The sequence below is a fragment of the Triticum aestivum genome, chromosome 2A, assembly GCF_018294505.1.
Source record: "Triticum aestivum cultivar Chinese Spring chromosome 2A, IWGSC CS RefSeq v2.1, whole genome shotgun sequence".
NCBI lineage: Eukaryota > Viridiplantae > Streptophyta > Magnoliopsida > Poales > Poaceae > Triticum > Triticum aestivum.
The window spans coordinates 770,206,536-770,224,508 of record NC_057797.1 but is presented as its reverse complement, the minus strand read 5'-3'; the positions used below and the strand labels follow the sequence as shown (position 1 = coordinate 770,224,508).

Sequence of the window (17,973 nt, the reverse complement as noted above, 5' to 3'; positions counted from 1 at the left end):
TTTTGAACTTGTTGGGCTGGGAGTTCTTCTTCTGTACCATGTGGGCACTAGAACCTCCCTCAGTAACTCGAGCACGTGTGTCCTTTGCTCTTGCCTTCTCTTCAACATCAAGAGTACCAATGAGATCCGCAACGGAAAACTCCTGTCTCTTGTGTTTCAGGGAAGTAGCAAAATTGTTCCACGAAGGTGGAAGCTTGGCAATGATGCCTCCGGCAACAAATTTGTCCGGCAACACACACTTGAAGGTACTCAAGTTCTTTTTCAAGCGACTGTATCTCATGAGCCTGCTGTACAACAGGGCGCTCATCAGTCATCTTGTAGTCATAGAATTGCTCCATGACGTACAACTCGCTGCCGGCGTCCGAGGCACCAAACTTGGCCTCGAGCGCAGCCCACATGTCCTTGCCATTGTCAAACGACATATGCGAATCCACAATGGAGTCATCAAGAACACTCAGAAGAGCGCCTTTAAAGAGGGTATCGATCTTCTCAAAAGCTTCCAGCTGTGCTGGATTAAGATCGCCCTGAGGCTTGCCCTTGGTGGCGTCATAGCAGCCCTATTGGGGAACGTAGCAGAATTTTAAAATTTTCTATGCATCACCAAGATCAATCTATGGAGTCATCTAGCAACGAGGGAGAGAGGAGTGCATCTACATACCCTTGTAGATCGCGCGCGGAAGCGTTCAAGAGAACGGCGTTGATGGAGTCGTACTCGTCGTGATCCAAATCACCGATGACCAAGTGTCGAATGGACAACACCTCCGCATTCAACACACATATGGTTGGGAAGACGTCTGCTCCTTCTTGATCCAGCAAGGGGAAAGGAGAGGTTGATGAAGATCCAGCAGCACGGCGGCGTGGTGGTGGATGCAGCAGGATCCCGGCAGGGCTTCGCCAAGCGCAAGCGGGGAGGAGAGGTGTTACGGAGGGAGAGGGAGGCGCCAAGAGCAAGGGTGCGGCTACCCTCCCTCCCCCCTCTTTATATAGGGGCCTTGGGGGCGCCGGCCCTAGGAGATGGATCTCCAAGGGGGGCGGCGGCCAAGGGGTGGCTTCCCCCCCCAATCCAAGTGGGGGGCGTCCCCACCCCTAGGGTTTCCCAACCGAAGGCGCAGGGGAGGCCCAAGGGGGGCGCACCAGCCCACTAGGGGCTGGTTCCCTTCCCAATTCAGCCCATGGGGCCCTCCGGGATGGGTGGCCCCACCCGGTGGACCCCCGGGACCCTTCCGGTGGTCCCAGTACAATACCAGCGACCCCCGAAACTTTCCCGATGGCCAAAACTGGACTTCCTATATATAAATCTTTACCTCCGGACCATTCCGGAACTCCATGTGACGTCCGGGATCTCATCCGGGACTCCGAACAACTTTTAGGTTACTGCATACTAATATCTCTACAACCCTAGCGTCACCGAACCTTAAGTGTGTAGACCCTACGGGTTTGGGAGACATGCAGACATGACCGAGACGACTCTCCGGTCAATAACCAACAGCGGGATCTGGATACCCATGTTGGCTCCCACATGCTCCACGATGATCTCATCGGATGAACCACGATGTTGAGGATTCAATCAATCCGTATACAATTCCCTTTGTCAATCGGTACGTTACTTGCCTGAGACTCGATCGTCGGTATCCCAATACCTCGTTCAATCTCGTTACCGGCAAGTCACTTTACTCGTGCCGTAATGCATGATCCCGTGATCAACCACTTGGTCACATTGAGCTCATTATGATGATGCATTACCGAGTGGGCCCAGAGATACCTCTCTGTCATACGGAGTGACAAATCCCAGTCTCGATTCATGCCAACCCAACAGACACTTTCGGAGATACCTGTAGTGTACCTTTATAGTCACCCAGTTACGTTGTGACGTTTGGCACACCCAAGGCACTCCTACGATATCCGGGAGTTGCACAATCTCATGGTCTAAGGAAATGATACTTGACATTCAGAAAAGCTATAGCAACCGAACTACACGATCTTTGAGCTATGCTTAGGATTGGGTCTTGTCCATCACATCATTCTCCTAATGATGTGATCCCGTTATCAATGACATCCAATGTCCATAGTCAGGAAACCATGACTATCTTTTGATCAACGAGCTAGTCAACTAGAGGCTCACTAGGGACGTATTGTGGTCTATGTATTCACACATGTATTATGATTTCCGGATAACACAATTATAGCATGAACAATAGACAATTATCATGAACAAATAAATATAATAATAAACATTTTATTATTGCCTCTAGGGCATATTTCCAACAAGCCCATGGTCTGAAACCAGTAGACTGCTCTCGTGCGCCACCTCTTATATTGCGCCCCCTTAAAGGCAGGCGGCTTTAGATGCGCAGCAAAACCATTCAAAGTAAATTGCCTATAATCAGGTTTTTGGATTGTTGGAAATATGAGCAAATTACTACGAGATTTAATCCAAATAAATAGGAAATAGATCATGACAGCAATAGCAGATGAACAGATCACATCTAGGGCACATACTAGAAACATGAATTCTACCATGATCTCGAACAGGAAGGATAGAATCACATACAGTGCAGCGGGAGCAGCACTGCCGGCGTTGACGTTGTCACCCATGTCATCGATGATGAGGTTGCCGAGGTCGGGGAAGAAGTCATCGTTCGCGAAGTCGTCGCTGTCAGCAGTCGCGCGAGTGCGCTCCCCAAAAACCTGATCGCCCCTCTCCCGTACAGGATCACGAGAGGCGGGGTTCCGGAGGCCTGCTGTCCCTTCTCTCGGTGCACGCTGAAAGGAGGGATGGAGAAGACTTGCTTGGCGGCGCAATGATCTAGAACGGTGGTGAGAAACCATACGAAGCGGCAGCGGCTAGGGTAGACGTCTGCCTGATTATATAGTGCGGGCCGGGTAGGTCGTGGGAGTAAACCCCACGTCCAAGTCGTCACGATCCAAAAGAATCCGAAACGGTTCAGTAATTAACTCGTCCATTAATTATTAATTAATGACTCATTATTTTTTCCCGAGCAGCAAAAATATAGACAACGTGCATAGCTCTGTCCTCGGCTCAATCCCGCAACCCGCGGCGCGTCGTGGCGAGGCGTGGCGAGGCAAGCGAGGAGGAGGAGCGCGCGTGTAGGTCTCCTCTTCTCATGCTCATACAAGTGGTAGAAGAGCTCACTTTATAAAGAGGTGCAACTCTTTCTCAACTTTCGTGATGGGACTAAACTTTAGTCTCACTCACTCCATTCACATGTGTGCATGAATGGGCCAAAAGAATTTCAGAATTTTAGTTGGGCTTTGGGCCAAAGGCCTACTAGCAAAATTCCAACATTCGTGGTGGCACCCAAGGGCGGAGCCAGCCCAGCCCGGGCCGCCTTTGTACACTATAGTAGATGTGTACAGTAAACACTGAGTTTGAGCCTCACGCGCCAGGCCTGGGCCTGGATCCGCTCCTGATGGCAACCATCTCAAGCCACATCCATGCGATCGCATGGTAAAGCAAATAGGCCTCCCATCTGGAGGTTGAGGAATGTGATCAGAAGAACATGCCGGCAAAGCCACCGGAAGCTGGCTAACCACCAATCCACACGAACAGCACCAATGTTGTTATAATATGAGGGGCCAATTTGTGCAGTTGTGCATCAGTGGATGATTCTATAAAGTCAATGAATCTTTTAATGGAATCTATTCATTTTAGCCAGCTTGGCGCGACAACATATTCTTTTTCTTTTTGAACTGTACATTCTCTACCCGGTCTGTTAGTCATTATTCGAAAATTAGGAAGGATTAGTTGTCCTTGCGTGTCTAACCGATGGCCTAGCTAGAAATATGCACCTAAATATACTCCTTTCTTAAGCTCGCTGGAAGTAGTACACACATGATGCTCAAGGATAGGGAAAATATCAGGTCATAAAAGAGCTTTGGTGCTACCATGATATATGCACAAGTGAGTCACTGGATCTGAGATCTAAGGGTGACAATCATGCTCTTGGAGTTGCGTGTAGATATCAGATCCTTGGAGGGTTTTGCTGCAAGTTGCAGGAGCTCTGCCCTTGACCGTTAGATGTTGGATCTCAAATCCAACGGCTCGCGGGATCTCGTATCACGAGAGAATCTAAGCTCTCGTATATATTATCTGATACTCACTCCTTCAGGATAGTCGCCGTGGCTGTTCCGACAATCAATCAGTCAACATTGTATTCCCGAGCATGGTCCGACCTTCTTGCAGCATGTGTTTCCTGCTCGTGTCATGGTGTGTTTCGGTTGTTTGCTTGTCGTCATTAGAGCTGATGTGAGAGCATTAACGACGGTTTCCTGCTTCATCGAGCTCAAGCACTGGAAAATCAACCGAGGCCTCGGGAGTTGGAGGGGTAGGGAGTTTGTGAGGACGGGGGAGAGGAGTGGGTGGAAGAAACATGTGATGTTGGGCAGGTGGCGTCCCATCTCCAATAGGTCGAATGCCACTCTAACGACTCGTCATAATCCGGACTGGATAAGCGAAGGCCGATGAAAAACTTGGGCATTGGAATGGGTAAATAATTCAAGTAATGCAAACCGGTGTTAAGGGCAACGTCAAGGCGCCAACGTATTTTGTCTGCACGCGTTCGTTTGGGTCGAAACGGACAGAAATCGCAGCCAACGAGCCTACGCAAACGAACAACCGTTTTTCGTTCGCCCGTGACCCATTTCCGACCCAATCTGGGCCAGGTTTGCATTGACGCGAACATTGCGTGAACACACACGACGCCCGCCCCTATCCTCCCACTAGCCTACCCTTCAGTGGCACAACACCCGTTCTTCCCTCCCTCCTCCACACCCGCCACTTGCGGCCACATCGCCATCGCCCCCGCCTCCCGCTTGGACACTGCACAGGCCGCCGCCCGCATCGACACACTCCCCCCGCCTTGACGCCCCATCTGATGCCCGCTCTTACCGTCGTTGGTGGTCTCCTTTCTCCGCCGTCATAGCACCTCCCCGGCCATGCTACCGCCTCGATTCCGCCGCCGCCTACCTAGCTCCAAGCCCGCATGCCTCATTCCACGACAGCCTCCACTTTGACAGTCCTGCTGCCTGTGCGGGGTTCTTCACCGGCCGACTTCTCCACCACATCCGCAAGATGTTAGACGCTTTGCCCGTAAGGTACCATGGATAGTGGAGATGAGTTCTTTTTCAACAACTTTATATGTTCATCGAACGATGAGGAATTTGTGGTTGTGACTATGGTTGTCAGTGACCAAATTGCTAGGTAGCGGCGCTCCGGCGTTGAATCGCAATAGAGAGGCCGGTCATTGCCTACTCTTCACCAATTACTTTCAGTGCACGTCCCACTCTTCAATCCCAGGCTATTCCGGCGGCGATTCCGGATGGCTAGACATCTTTCAACCGTATTTTTATTTGGTTTGTATACTATGATATTTTTGTTTGGTTGTAAACTACTTGATTTATAAACTATGGGCAATGTTTATATTTAATGCAAAAAGTGTGTAAAAATATGGCCCCGCGGACGAAATGCGTTGGCCGGTTGGGTGCACTATAACTAGCAAAACGCGAACAGGGCTGGAAGCGCCGACTACGGTTGACCCAAACAGACAAAAAACGAATCAAATCCATGTCATCTGCGACGACGCGTTGGACTTGCCTAAGCTACGTCACCAGCTACTTCTCCAGTTGAATTTGAATACAGGAGTGACTTATGTCCCTATCACTACTGATAACTATGACTGGAATTTTTATGTCACGTTATTCATATTACTGATCAAATAGATGATTAGGACTCGCTCGTGAACCAAACAACGTGAACACCCATCACTCTTCCCGGCCGCCGTTGTTCTACTCGTCTTCTCTTCTCCGATGCAGCTGTTTTTGGAATAGTGAGAAATTTAAGAAAATAAATGGCAAGTGTGCTAGCAAAACTTACATGCCAAAATAACTAGACATGCATGCAAGTCTATACCAAGGAATAACTAGACATACATGCATGCAGCTGTTTTTTGAATTTCATGCAAACAAAAACACCAACGTGGAGATGATCAGAACACAAGAATTGGAAAAATATACTACCAACATCGAGATGATAAGAACATACTAAGAATTAAGAATGAAAAAATATCAAGCCCCCGGTGAGGATCGAACTCACGACCTTTCCCTTACGAAGGGAACGCACTACCACTATGCTACGGAGGCATTGATGATGAGAATGAAAAATGCTTAATTCAATTAAGAACACGGTCAACGTTGTGCGGCGAGGACTTGTTAGTGGAGTTTGGTTTGTGCGACATGGGTGGAAGAACGACCACAAATAACCAAAGGCAAACCGAAGATCAGAGGCACCCAATGCAAATGGAAGTTTCTTTTTTGAGATGGGAAGCAAATGGAAGTTGAGGTCAGTAGCAGTACATATACAATTTCAGGATTACGAACTGATCGTCTGTGACAAGTACACATGCATCAGCACATCTTTCTATTTAGATATTGTCCACGTGGATCGTAAGCGTTATTTTCCCTACGGCCGTGAGACACGATAGCACGGCAAAATTCATGTGTACACGATATAGTGTGACCTATGGAGTAGGGTGCACTTGGGGCCCTTTGACGTTGCGCGTCGGGCTCCTTCCCGTTCCCGTGGTTATCCATCGGCACGGATACATGCGGTGAAGCAAGTAATGGAGTTGGCGCCGGTGGTACTCCATTAGGCCCGATTGGATTGTCGGTTGCCTCCCAAATACACCTCCGTAATCGATACAGACCTCCAACCGTCGTTTCTATTCCAGACGAAAAACATACTGCGGCCGGTAATTTACACCCGTAAATTAAATTCGGGTGTATAAACTTACACCGAATCCAAGCGGGGTCTAATGGAGTTGGCGCCGGTGGTTCCTCGATGGTGATGAACACGACTTGGCCACTGGTATCGCGTGTTAGACGATTGTCTCTAGTGGGCATCAAATCATATTAGGGTGATGGTTGAGGTGTGCCCCACATCAATGCACGCGTTAGAATGCTCGATCTTGTTTGTCATGGTAGCTTTGGTGTCTTAGCAAACAGCCGATGTGTGGAATTCATCTTGATCAACGATTCCGGTGCTGATCGAGGCATTCTAGCTAAACTTCTTCTCCGACAAGTCGGTGACGAGAACAAATAGGACTTCTTTTTTTGGTGATGCTCTTTGAGTATTTTGTCCTGAGTTGTGGGGTGAAAACCCTAGGTTGTACTTAGCAGTCACGGTTTACGCTCCCTAGTTGAAGACATTGCCTAGAGTTTGCTCGGGCTTTCTCTTTTGGTGAAAACCAGTGAAAGAAATTAATGCGCTATAGCGCCACTAATTCATTGCACGCTATAGCATTTTGAGCAACGCCTCGCAAATCAATGTACAATGTCTTGCAAATTGCACGCAATAGTGCGATATAGCATGGTAATAGGGTATTTTAAGGGCCACGCTATTTTGTCGTAACACGCTACTTTTTTTCATTGGTGAAAACACATGATCTGACCTATGTAGTTGGATCCGGCAACGGCAGACATCCATGCACCATTTCTTTGCTGAAGTCATCATTGTTCGGGAAAGAGGTGATAGTTGTCAATGTTTTGCTGCATTGGGTTGCCTTATTATCTACGGGTCTCTCTTTTTCATGTAGGTTGTGTGTGTCCTAGTCATGCAGAAATTAGTTGTATAATTATGATGTTTGCAATATTATGATGTAATGCGACATTATGACTTGATACAAAGCGCCCTTTATTAAAAAGGTTTAACGACATATATGTGTGAAAAATCAAGAAGAAAGAAGACTTTGTCTCTCATTACATATTCTCAGTGCTACCCACCAATACAAACATTGCTAAACATCTCATCCAGTAATCCAATATATATCATCTTTTTCTCCCGGAGAGAGAGGGAGAGGATCTCGCGGATGTCGTGCTGGACCAAGCCTCCGCCGCGTCTAGGTCGAGGTCTCCCCGCTCGGGGGAGAGCGCGGCGTCTGCAGTGTCCTCGTCGACGAGCCCGGCTAAGGGTCCACGCGGTCGATCCGAAGGCCACTACGCGCCTCTGGATCGGGGCGCGCGCTCAGGAGATGGCTCTAGCCGCCACCTCGCAGCACCGGAGATGCGCGACGGCCCTAGACGTCACCTCGTTGCATCGGAGATGGGTGATGGCCTGGACGCCGCTACTCTCTGGTGGCGGAGGATTTGGGGGCTCCCGGGCTGAGGAGAAGAAACAGGTGGATGGAGGGAGGTATATGGCCTGAAGAAGAGGATTTGGGGACGCCGGTGCTCCCGCTCGAGGGAAAAGGCTGGGAAGAAGAGCAGAACGCCGGCAGCCCGGTGGATTGGATGCGGAGGAGAAAGGGGAGAGATCGAGGAAGGGAGGAGGGGAGGGGCGACTCTGCTTAGCGGCTTCATTAAGGGCCAAATGACGTTTGGCCTTGACTAGCAAAGTGAGGAGAAATCTCAGTTTCATGTATTTTATCCAACTATGAGCAAAAGTATGCTATTTAATCAAATAAAAGAAAGATGTGTTATAGGAGCAAAGTGCCAGAAAAAGTGTGGCATTTTCTCAAATTGCTCAAGCTGTCCGTATCTAGAGAAATCCAAGACAAGTAATTCGGAACTGAGGGCGTATAACCTAACACAAACAAAATCCACCACACGAACGTTAAGCCCTGAACAAACAATTAAAGCTGCTATAGCTGACGTGCAGTAAACAATATTACAGATCTCTGAATGGTTTCTGGTGGGCTGACCTGAAGCAAAAGCTTTTATACACCTATAATAACATCGCTTGATGGTCACAGTTCAGCTTGATGTATCAGCTCTCTCTATCGAACCTGGGACTGGCTTGATTGAATCCCGCGTTGCTGGAACTGGCGCACCGCTTTCTTGTTCCTCCAAATCTAAGCATGATCCATTTTCTCCGCTACCTCCTTGCTTGCAGAGAGCTACTTGCTCTATTCTCTTCCCCCAGAGAACATTGTACAGGCCAGCAACCATGAGCGCCCCACTTATTACACTGTTAATCAGTAGAAGAAAAAATGAAGATATTTTTGGGTGTAGTACTTCTGCCTAACAAGCAAACATTAAGAAACGCACCTTCCAAGGGTGACTGCTTCTCCTATGAGAAGTGACAGAATGATTGTGATAACCAAAATTAGGGGTACCGTCATGGCCAGGAATACTGGGCCGCACCTGCCAATCACCCAGATTTGGAGGTAGTTTGCCAATGCGGTAACAAATAAACCCTACAATGTAAAGTAATTTCACAGGGTCAGGACTTTCTTTTCTACTTGTACGGTAACATTCTTACCGAAAAAGTTTTTTTTTACCGAAAAAGATAACATTCTTCTTACAAACACCATGTATGGTTTTCGGGTCCGGTTTCCCTCATTAACTGGCCCAACTCTTTTCTTCTTAATGCAACGCGCAGCTCCCCGCCCTCTAAAGAGGTTTCGTAAAAAAATGAAGGATTTGCTATTGCTGAGGGGATTCTTATACTTACACAATAGATGATCGCCACAAGACCTACATCCAGTCCCAACTTCCATCTTGAAAAGTCCCTCTCCATCACTAGAGCCATAAAAAATGATTGAACAGTCGCAAAGACAATCTGAAGGCTCGTGTTAAGCAGCATGGACGGATACTCCTCCAACAAAGGGCCCTAGAAGCAACATGGAATAAATTAGCATCTAAACATGCACACACACCTGAATCTGTAACCTGTGCACACTGCAAGATGCATACCTGAAACACTGTCCAAAGCGCAAACATTACAGTCGCAAGAGACTGCAGGAGAATTCCCAATATCCAGCTCCTTGAGGGATGTGTATCAACTCGACTTGGGTGACGAAAAATAGGGTGATGGACGATAGATTTGAGCTCCGGTCCTTGGTATAACGCTAGTACAGTAACACCAGCCGCACAAATCACTATACCAGAAACTTTCACAATCCCATGGAAGCTCTTTAATTGCAAAGACTCCATTCTATCATAAGTAGAACAGCAAATCACTCACTTATCCACAACTTTTTTTATCATAATATTGTGTATAAAGCAAGTTTAACCTATTTTCAGACCCACTGTCGTTACTACACTATGTTCATCAAAGCACTCCCATCTATACAGAAGTAGGTTTACACTACTAAATAGTAGTAATGGTAAAGATCTGAGTTGGTGGTGGTTCATTCACTTCTTAAGTTATTTGAACCACCACAGTCGTTGTCCATTTTCCAGAGGTTGCACATAAATGTATATGTCGTAATGATGTTTTCTTATGAAGCATGGGCTATGTGTCACACGTTTAACCAACTGACAAATTTGTAGGAAAACATAACTTCAGTAGCAGCGCATGAGCATTTAACTAGCTAGTAATTTTTTTATTAGGTTCAAAGAAGCGCACATAAACAAATGTCACAATGGTACATCAATGTCAATTAGTGCAGAGAAATAAATATGTACACCCAAATAAGTATCAGCACCCTAGTAGGTATCGGGTAACCATACGATGCGACTACATACTCGATAAGGCCAGAGAATTAAGGGATGTTGCTCAAATCTACCATCACACTAATTATCTTGTCCATGTGTCCAACCCTTTTCACATCAACAAATGATTTTTCATCACATCATAATTCTCACAATTATTCACGCCATCGACCCAATATCCATGATTTCGGCCTACCATCCCGAGGCATCGCGCGGGTCATCTTCTAGTATCAACTATGTATGTTACAAACTTGAATCTTCTTCTCATAATCACACATTTATGCAAAGCTATTCTTCTGTATTCAATGCAAATAGATTATATATAGATATCATACTCATGCAATATATGTGTGGATATCACAACTACAAATTTGCTGAGCTTAGTTTGATGACATATTTAAATTTTAGTTACCACAAGGCAATGTAAAAATGTTCTACCCCTAGGATGTATTGCAATTATCATTAAAAACACATACCCCAACAGAAGAGCCAAAAAGAAAGTTAACACTGGCAGGAGATTTAGTACTGCAGAAGCAGAAGTTGCTGAAGCATAATTGAGACCAACACATGATATGTTAAGAGAAGCAGACATCCTGGGAAAATGAAAGAAATGAATATTACTAGTATTTTAAAAACAAAAACTCAGTAAAGATAGCTAAGAAATACCAAGGGTCTGTTGTAAGAAAAAACTAGATGGTATGATTCTACAAAATAACTACTTACATCATTCTTAGCTTTGCGCAACACTCCTGCAGAAAGTTAATTAGTTAACCTAATTAAATAGCTATTTTCCCCCACAAAGATGTGCCATAATTTTCGCAGTTAGTTGAACAATTAGAAATATATATTAATCAGATAAAACTGAAATTCGTGGATTGGCATTGATGAAGGCGGTGACTATACTACACCCAAACCAGAAGGTCAGAGCAAGAAATTAATGAAAACTAAGTAAATTTGTATTGCAAGGGTACACATGGATGCACATAAAAGAGCTTCAGACATATGTTTGGATAAGAGCGAACAGATTGATACACTATAGGTTAGGTAGATATCTAATAAATCATGTCACCATTTCTCACATGAATACTCTCGCCCCAATAATATACAAAAAGGAGAAAACATAACAGATTGTTGCATGTAATGTTTTTATCTAACAGTGAGATTTGATAGACAAGAAGATCAAGTGTAGAGCAGCACTTCTGCCTTATATGTTGACCTACCCATATAATGCATGCACAAATAGTTTCAGACAGACTTTGTATGAGAGTCGTGGGGCCGTTTTCCTGCAAAAATAAATCTCAGTGCAAATTTCCTAGATGACATCCAGATCCACGTAAATAAGCAGGCAAAAATCTGCATACCTTTCAATTGCAAAAGCAATAGGCAGTAAGAACATGGTACCTATTAAATGCCTGTAGAAAACAAGAACGTATGTACTTGTACCTTGGTTAAAAGCAACCTTGGTAAGTATCTGCATAACCGCATAGATAAACCTTAAGAGAAATGAAACAGCATAAGGTGCTCTGTTGCCCATGACTCCCGTTTGTTAGAACTTCAAAGATGTATGCTTAAATACTACTACTTGCCCATTGCAACACTTTGTCAAGCATTTGCCATCAGGATACTTAATCAAACCCTCGCTGTCATAAGGTTTGTTCAGATATGACTCATAGGTATCCACTGAAGAAATAATACGTTGTACTTATGCTTTACTATCAACATGCCACACTAGCCTCTCACTTTAAAAAGGTTAAAAAATGGCAGAAAACTCCTTTTAGGTCTTAGGTTACATCATACTTCACAACATCAAAACTTTACACCGTAAAAGAAACATTAATTGCAACTAATTAGGTATGTCGGTAACAAGGTGCTTGTGTACTTATTAGAATGGATGATGCATCCGCACCCAATGCACAACTATGTTGGCTTAAATGAAAAGTCATGTGCACTGACAGTATTATTCATCATAGGTTGTTCATCTTCCTAGAGAAAAATGTCACTCAGTGACTAATGCTCAGTGAGTCATTTGCAATTGTATATTTCTATAGACATTATTCTGTTTGAAGAGGTCTTTTAGTGGTTGCAGGATACAAATGTGTCTTATGACGGGGGAGTGAGTGGCAAAAGTGACACATGATGTGGGAAAGGACAAGGGCAACAGTAAACAAATGCATCTCTATGAACGGTGGAGAGATTAGTGGCAAAAGTGACGCATGTTGTGGAAAAGAATAAGGCAGCAGTATGGACGACAAGGAGTAAAATCATAATAGGACAAGCTGTATTAGTGTCTATTGCCATGTAAACGGCACTAAATCCAGAGTAGCTCTTTTTTCCGAAAAGGAGGATAGCCCCCGGCCTCTACATCGAGTGATGCATACAACCATTTTTATTAGATATTAAGCAGAGTACAGGCAACCAATGCCTGAACCATTACAAGATATGAAAGAAACACCTACGACTAAGTCGACTTTTTCCGTGGCAATGCCTCCAAGAAGGAACAAACGGCCTTGTGCCATCGTCATCACGTCCGACCAAAGATGGCCTAGACAAGGATTTTCATCCTGGTTGCCGAGATCAGTCAATGAAGACCAGTACAACAGCAAGTAGTAGATAACGCCCTCGACGAGGCAATGACGCAAGTTCGTCGCTACTTCGCCCAACCAACAAAGGTAGAAACAAGAGCTTTTATACACCTATAATAACAACGCTTGCTGGTCACAATTCAGCTTGATGTATCAGTTCTCTCTTTCGAAACTGGCACTGGCTTGATTGAATCCCGCGTTGCTGGAACTGGCGCACCGCTTTCTTGCTCCTCAGAATCAAAGCATGATCCATTTTCTCTACTACCTCCTTGCTGGCCCACAGCCAGTTGCTCTATTCTCTTCCCCCAGAGAACATTGTACAGACCACCAACCATCACCGCTCCACTTATTACACTGTTATCAGACAAAAATTCAAGAGGTTTTTTGGTGTACTTCTTCTGTCTAACGATCAAACAACCTTCCAAGGGTGACTGCTTCTCCTATGAGAAGTGACAGAATGATCGTCATAACCAAATTTAGGGGTACTGACATGGCCAGGAATACTGGGCCACGCCTGTCAATTACCCAGATTTGCAGGTAATTTACTAATGCGGAAACAAATACGTCCTACAATATAAAGTAATTTGACAGAGATCAGGAATTTTTGTATTCTACGTCCAGGGTAACAGTCTTCTAATGAATCAATGATTTGCTTCTGCTAAGGGGATTTTAGTACTTACACAATAGATGATCGCGACAAGATGTACATCCAATCTCAGCTTCCATCTTGAAAAGTCTCTCTCCATCACTAGAGCCATAAAAAAAGACTGAACAGTCGCAAAAACAATCTGAAGGCTCGTGTTAAGCAGCATGGATGGATACTCCTCCAGCAAAGGGCCCTAGAAAGCAACATGCAGGCTAAACTTAGGGTGAATAAATTAGCATTTGAACATGTACGCACACCTAAATATGTAACTGCTTGTGCACAAAGCAAGATGCATACCTGAAACACTGTCCAAAGAGCAAACATTATAGTCGCAAGAGACTGCAAAAGAACTCCCAATATCCAGCTCCTTGTGGGATGAGTATCAACTTGACTTGCGTGATGAAAAAGAGGGTGATGGACGATTGAGTTGAGCACCGATCCTTGGTATAATGCTAGTAAAGTAACACCAGCTGCACAAAGCACTTTACCACAAACTTTCGCAATCCCATGGAAGCTCTTTAATTGCAAAGATTCCACACTACCATATGTACAACAACAAATAACTCAGTGATCCATATAATTTGATCATAAAAGCTAACATTGTATAAAAAGCTGCTAGTGAACCTATTTTTCAGTCAAACTACTGTTACTACACCGTGTTCATCAGAGCACACATATTTATACAATAGTAGGTTTACACTACGAAATACTTAATTGGTAAAGATCTGAGTTGGTTGTGGTGCGCTCACTTCTTAAGTTGTTAGGAATCACCACAGTTGTCATCCATTTTCCTGAGGATATACATATGGTTGATTTGACTAATGCATATTTTTAAGGGTTAATTATCCTTTTGCCCTCAGTGGTGTCCATGTGCTCAGTTTTGCCCTCAGATGCGAATTGTCCTCAGTTTTGCCCCTAGTCCGAGCACAACAACTATGACGAGGCCAAACGGCCATATTTGAGTCCATTCCGTCCGCCGACGTTAGTGGTTGTGGGTCCGGAGCTTACACGTGGGACCGCGTGGATGTGGGTCCGGAGCTGACATGTAGGCCCGTGCAACTAAATCCCCAAATCATTGGCAACCCATCCGCCCGGTCGGCTGTCCTGCGCCGCCGCCGCCGCCACCTGCGCCGCCACCAGCTGCATGGCCTGCTCTGCCGCTACCTCCCTGCGCCTATGCTCCACGGCTACCTGCGACGCCCACCACCTTCCTGCGACGCCACGAGTGGGGCGCCCGCCACCTGCTCGATCCGCGGCGCGGCCTCCTTCCGTGCACCCGGCCGGAGCGCTCAAAGGTGGGGGGCTGCTGGAGCTATTTAAACTAGGAGGAAGAACCCTAGGGCGAAATGGTGAGCAGCGGCGACCCCGGAGTATTTGGCGAGGCAGGCATCGGGCCGGAGATCCGCCGCGTCCACGACTGGGTTCCCGAGGGGTAAGTATCGCCTCTTGTTTAGATTGAGTTAGTTGTGCATTTGAACACTCGATTCGAGTAGGTTTGCCCAATTAGTGTGCTGATTGCGTCTCTGTTTTTCGCCGGTTAGGATGGAGTTGCGGTTTGCTTTCATGGTGCACATTAGAAGGGACCGGTACATGTTCGATGCAAAGGATAAGAAGAAATACCAAGGAGGTTTTGATTATTGGTTGCCAATGGCTAGTAATTGGAGTTTCAGACAATTTGGGAAGGTAATTTGTAGCCAATATCCTTGGGGTTTGCTTGATGAAGTGGTATACAAATACTATGATGGGGAAAAGAATTGGGTGACAGTTAGTAATGATGAAGAGCTAGCTACCATGTTTGTTAGGCATAAAGAGAAAGATAATTTTCATGTGAGGCTGCAAGTTGATGTGCTTGAGCAGGCATTTGGACCTAGGATGGCGGGTGCAACATCTTCGGGAGAACCAAGTCGTCGTAATGGCATCTCTAGCCAGAACAGTTCAGTTGGTGCACGGCGACGTGGTGGCTCAACAAGTGTGGGCAACAGCAGTAGGGTCCCCTTGAAGCGGAGCCTGATGGCTACAATTCTGGGGTTGATGAAGAGAAGCTATATTCTGATGTTATTCGGAATTTACGACGGGCACCTCAGACTGAAAATCAAGATGAGGCTCACAATGCAGTCCGTGTGGATGATGACGCGATGGGTGAGGACGAAGACCTTGCAGCTGTTGAATGGGACCCTTTGAACCCTCATATGGAAGAAGGTACAGTTTTTGCATCCATGAATGAGTGTAGAAATGCACTTGTGACATACTGCATCAAGGTAGAACGTACTTTCAAAGTTGACAAGAGTGATCAAGTACGTTACAGAGTGCACTGTTCGACTGAAGGTTGTCCATGGAGGCTGCTTGCATCTAAAATGCGGAATAGCACTAATGTTCAGGTCAAAGTGAACCCTTTTAAGCACACATGCCAGGAATCAACCCTTAGGAAGGATACAATCAGTAGAGCCAAGTCAAGATGGGTGGCAGAAGAAGTAAAGAAGTGGGTGAAAGAAAACCAGCAAGTGGGTCCAAAGGAATTGCAGAAGAATATCAAAGATAAGTTCAAGATATATTTACCATACATGAGGTTGTTCAATGGTAAACAACATGCTATGGATTCTATTTATGGTAACTGGCAGGAAAGTTTTCAATTGTTGTATTCATTCAAAGGTGAAGTGGAGAGGACAAGCCCAGGTAGTATTGTAGATATTGATCACCACACCGTGGAGTACACATTCAGGGGAGTGACAAAGACCAAGGAATGCTTTAGGAGGGTTTTTGTCTGCTTTGAGGCTTGTCGCTAGGGTTTTTTGGCAGGCTGCAGGCCTTATTTGGCTATTGATGCCACTTTTCTCACAGGGAGGTTTAAAGGACAGTTAGTAGCAGCTTGTGCAGTTGATGCACATAGTTTTGTATTTCCAGTTGCCTATGGTGTGCTGGAGACAGAGTCTGAGGAGAGCTGGACTTGGTTTTTGCATAATCTCCATCGGGCTATTGCACATCCCAATGGGTTGGTCATTCATATAGATGCCTGCAAAGGTTTAGAAGTGGCCGTGGATAATGTGTTCCCTGGAGTAGAGCATAGGGAATGCATGCGTCACCTTGCTGCAAATTTCATGAAGAAGTTCAAAGGAAAGGTGTATACCGACAATTTATGGCCAGCATCTTTGACATGCAGTGTGAAGAAGCACAACTACCACTTGAGGCAGTTATACATGAATCCCAAAGTGAAAGAATACTTGGAAACACACCACTCCAAGTTATGGGCCAGAAGCCAATTCAGTGAAGTGAGCAACGTACCGACAACCAAGAGAAGAAGAGAAGAAACAATGAGCACAAGGTGCACGAGGAGCAAAGTGATGGCAAGAAGCTCAAGGAACAGACAGAAGCCCCAACGCTATCTATGAATAATTATTAAACATTATGAATAAGGGATGATGTTGTATTATGAAACATTTATCACTTGACATGTTGTATTTCTGTTGGATGATGTTGGACCTATGTTAGAAGTATGTTTAACATGATGTTTGAATGAGCACATGGTTTTTCCTTTTTTGATTTTTTTGAATTTTGTTTTGCTCATTTAAATTCTGGTCAAACCTAACTTTGACCAAGATTTAAACAAGTCTAAAACATCAAAATGAAAAACTAAGCCTGGATACTTCTTAGTCAATCCAAAATGAAGTTGTGGTTAGCTTTTTGAAATTTTCATGAAAAATATGCTAAAAAGAGGGGTCCAAAGGTAGGGTAAACGGCCTCATTTCTAAGCAAAAAAAATTTCGACCTTGTCTAAATCAGCCAAATAACTTTCCTACACATATATTCTATATGTACAGACTATGTGCGCTGGTTTTTCCATTTTTTGATTTTTTTAAATTTGTTTTGCTCATTTGAATTCTGGTCAAACTTAACTTTGACAAAGATTTAAACAAGTGTAAAACATCAAAATGAAAAACTAAGCCTGGATCCTTCTTAGTCACTCCAAAATGAAGCTGTGGTTAGTTTTTTGAAATTTTCATATTCATTTCCCCAAAACACTTCTCTTCACTTCATACAAGAGAGTTTGAGATACTCGAGATATCATACAATACACATGAACTTATCATTTAAATGTATGTAAAGCTTGTTTATCAACTTAAATCGTTAGTATATGACATAAGAAGACTATGTGCGCAGGTTTTTTATTTTTCTGATTTTTATATAATTTATTATGCTCATTTGAAATCTGGTCAAACATAGCTTTGACTGCTCCAAACCCCTGAAGGAAATATGCCCTAGAGACAATAATAAAGTTATTATTTATTTCCTTATATCATG

General features: G+C 44.8%; 2 protein-coding genes and 1 non-coding gene across 3 annotated transcripts; all 3 read right to left on the bottom strand.

Moving 5' to 3' along the window:
- Window positions 1–6,087: 6,087 nt before the first annotated feature.
- TRNAT-CGU (transfer RNA threonine (anticodon CGU)) lies at window positions 6,088–6,159 on the bottom strand. Its single transcript has one exon. It is a non-coding gene; the product is annotated as a tRNA-Thr (tRNA).
- Window positions 6,160–8,467: 2,308 nt separating this feature from the next.
- Window positions 8,468–12,073, bottom strand: LOC123186621 (WAT1-related protein At5g64700). Its single transcript, XM_044598353.1, has 7 exons — window positions 11,811–12,073; window positions 11,670–11,732; window positions 10,926–11,042; window positions 9,709–9,949; window positions 9,467–9,625; window positions 9,061–9,209; window positions 8,468–8,980 (listed from the first exon to the last, which is right to left on the bottom strand). The coding sequence occupies exons 1-7, from the start codon at window positions 11,981–11,983 to the stop codon at window positions 8,767–8,769; spliced, it is 1,116 nt and encodes a 371-aa protein (XP_044454288.1). The 5' UTR covers window positions 11,984–12,073; the 3' UTR covers window positions 8,468–8,766.
- A 1,098-nt stretch (window positions 12,074–13,171) lies between these two features.
- LOC123038265 (WAT1-related protein At5g64700-like) lies at window positions 13,172–14,823 on the bottom strand. Its single transcript, XM_044462136.1, has 5 exons — window positions 14,738–14,823; window positions 13,975–14,215; window positions 13,712–13,870; window positions 13,450–13,598; window positions 13,172–13,385 (listed from the first exon to the last, which is right to left on the bottom strand). Exons 1-5 carry the CDS (start codon window positions 14,821–14,823, stop codon window positions 13,172–13,174), a joined length of 849 nt encoding a protein of 282 aa, XP_044318071.1.
- Between the last annotated feature and the right edge of the window lie 3,150 nt (window positions 14,824–17,973).

Bases quoted from the DNA above. Each gene is read 5' to 3' on its own strand.
- LOC123186621 (XM_044598353.1), bottom strand. From the start codon at position 11,983: ATGGGCAACAGAGCACCTTATGCTGTTTCATTTCTCTTAAGGTTTATC. The intron at 11,733-11,810 runs GTATGCAGATTT...TTATTTTTGCAG, and splicing joins ATTGCTTTTGCAATTGAAAG to GAAAACGGCCCCACGACTCT. The intron at 9,626-9,708 runs GTATGCATCTTG...TGTTGCTTCTAG, and splicing joins CGCTTTGGACAGTGTTTCAG to GGCCCTTTGTTGGAGGAGTA.
- LOC123038265 (XM_044462136.1), bottom strand. From the start codon at position 14,823: ATGCAGCTGGTGGCGGCGCAGGTGGCGGCGGCGGCGGCGCAGGACAGC. The intron at 13,871-13,974 runs GTATGCATCTTG...GTTGCTTTCTAG, and splicing joins CTCTTTGGACAGTGTTTCAG to GGCCCTTTGCTGGAGGAGTA. The intron at 13,386-13,449 runs GTTGTTTGATCG...GTCTGATAACAG, and splicing joins GAAGCAGTCACCCTTGGAAG to TGTAATAAGTGGAGCGGTGA.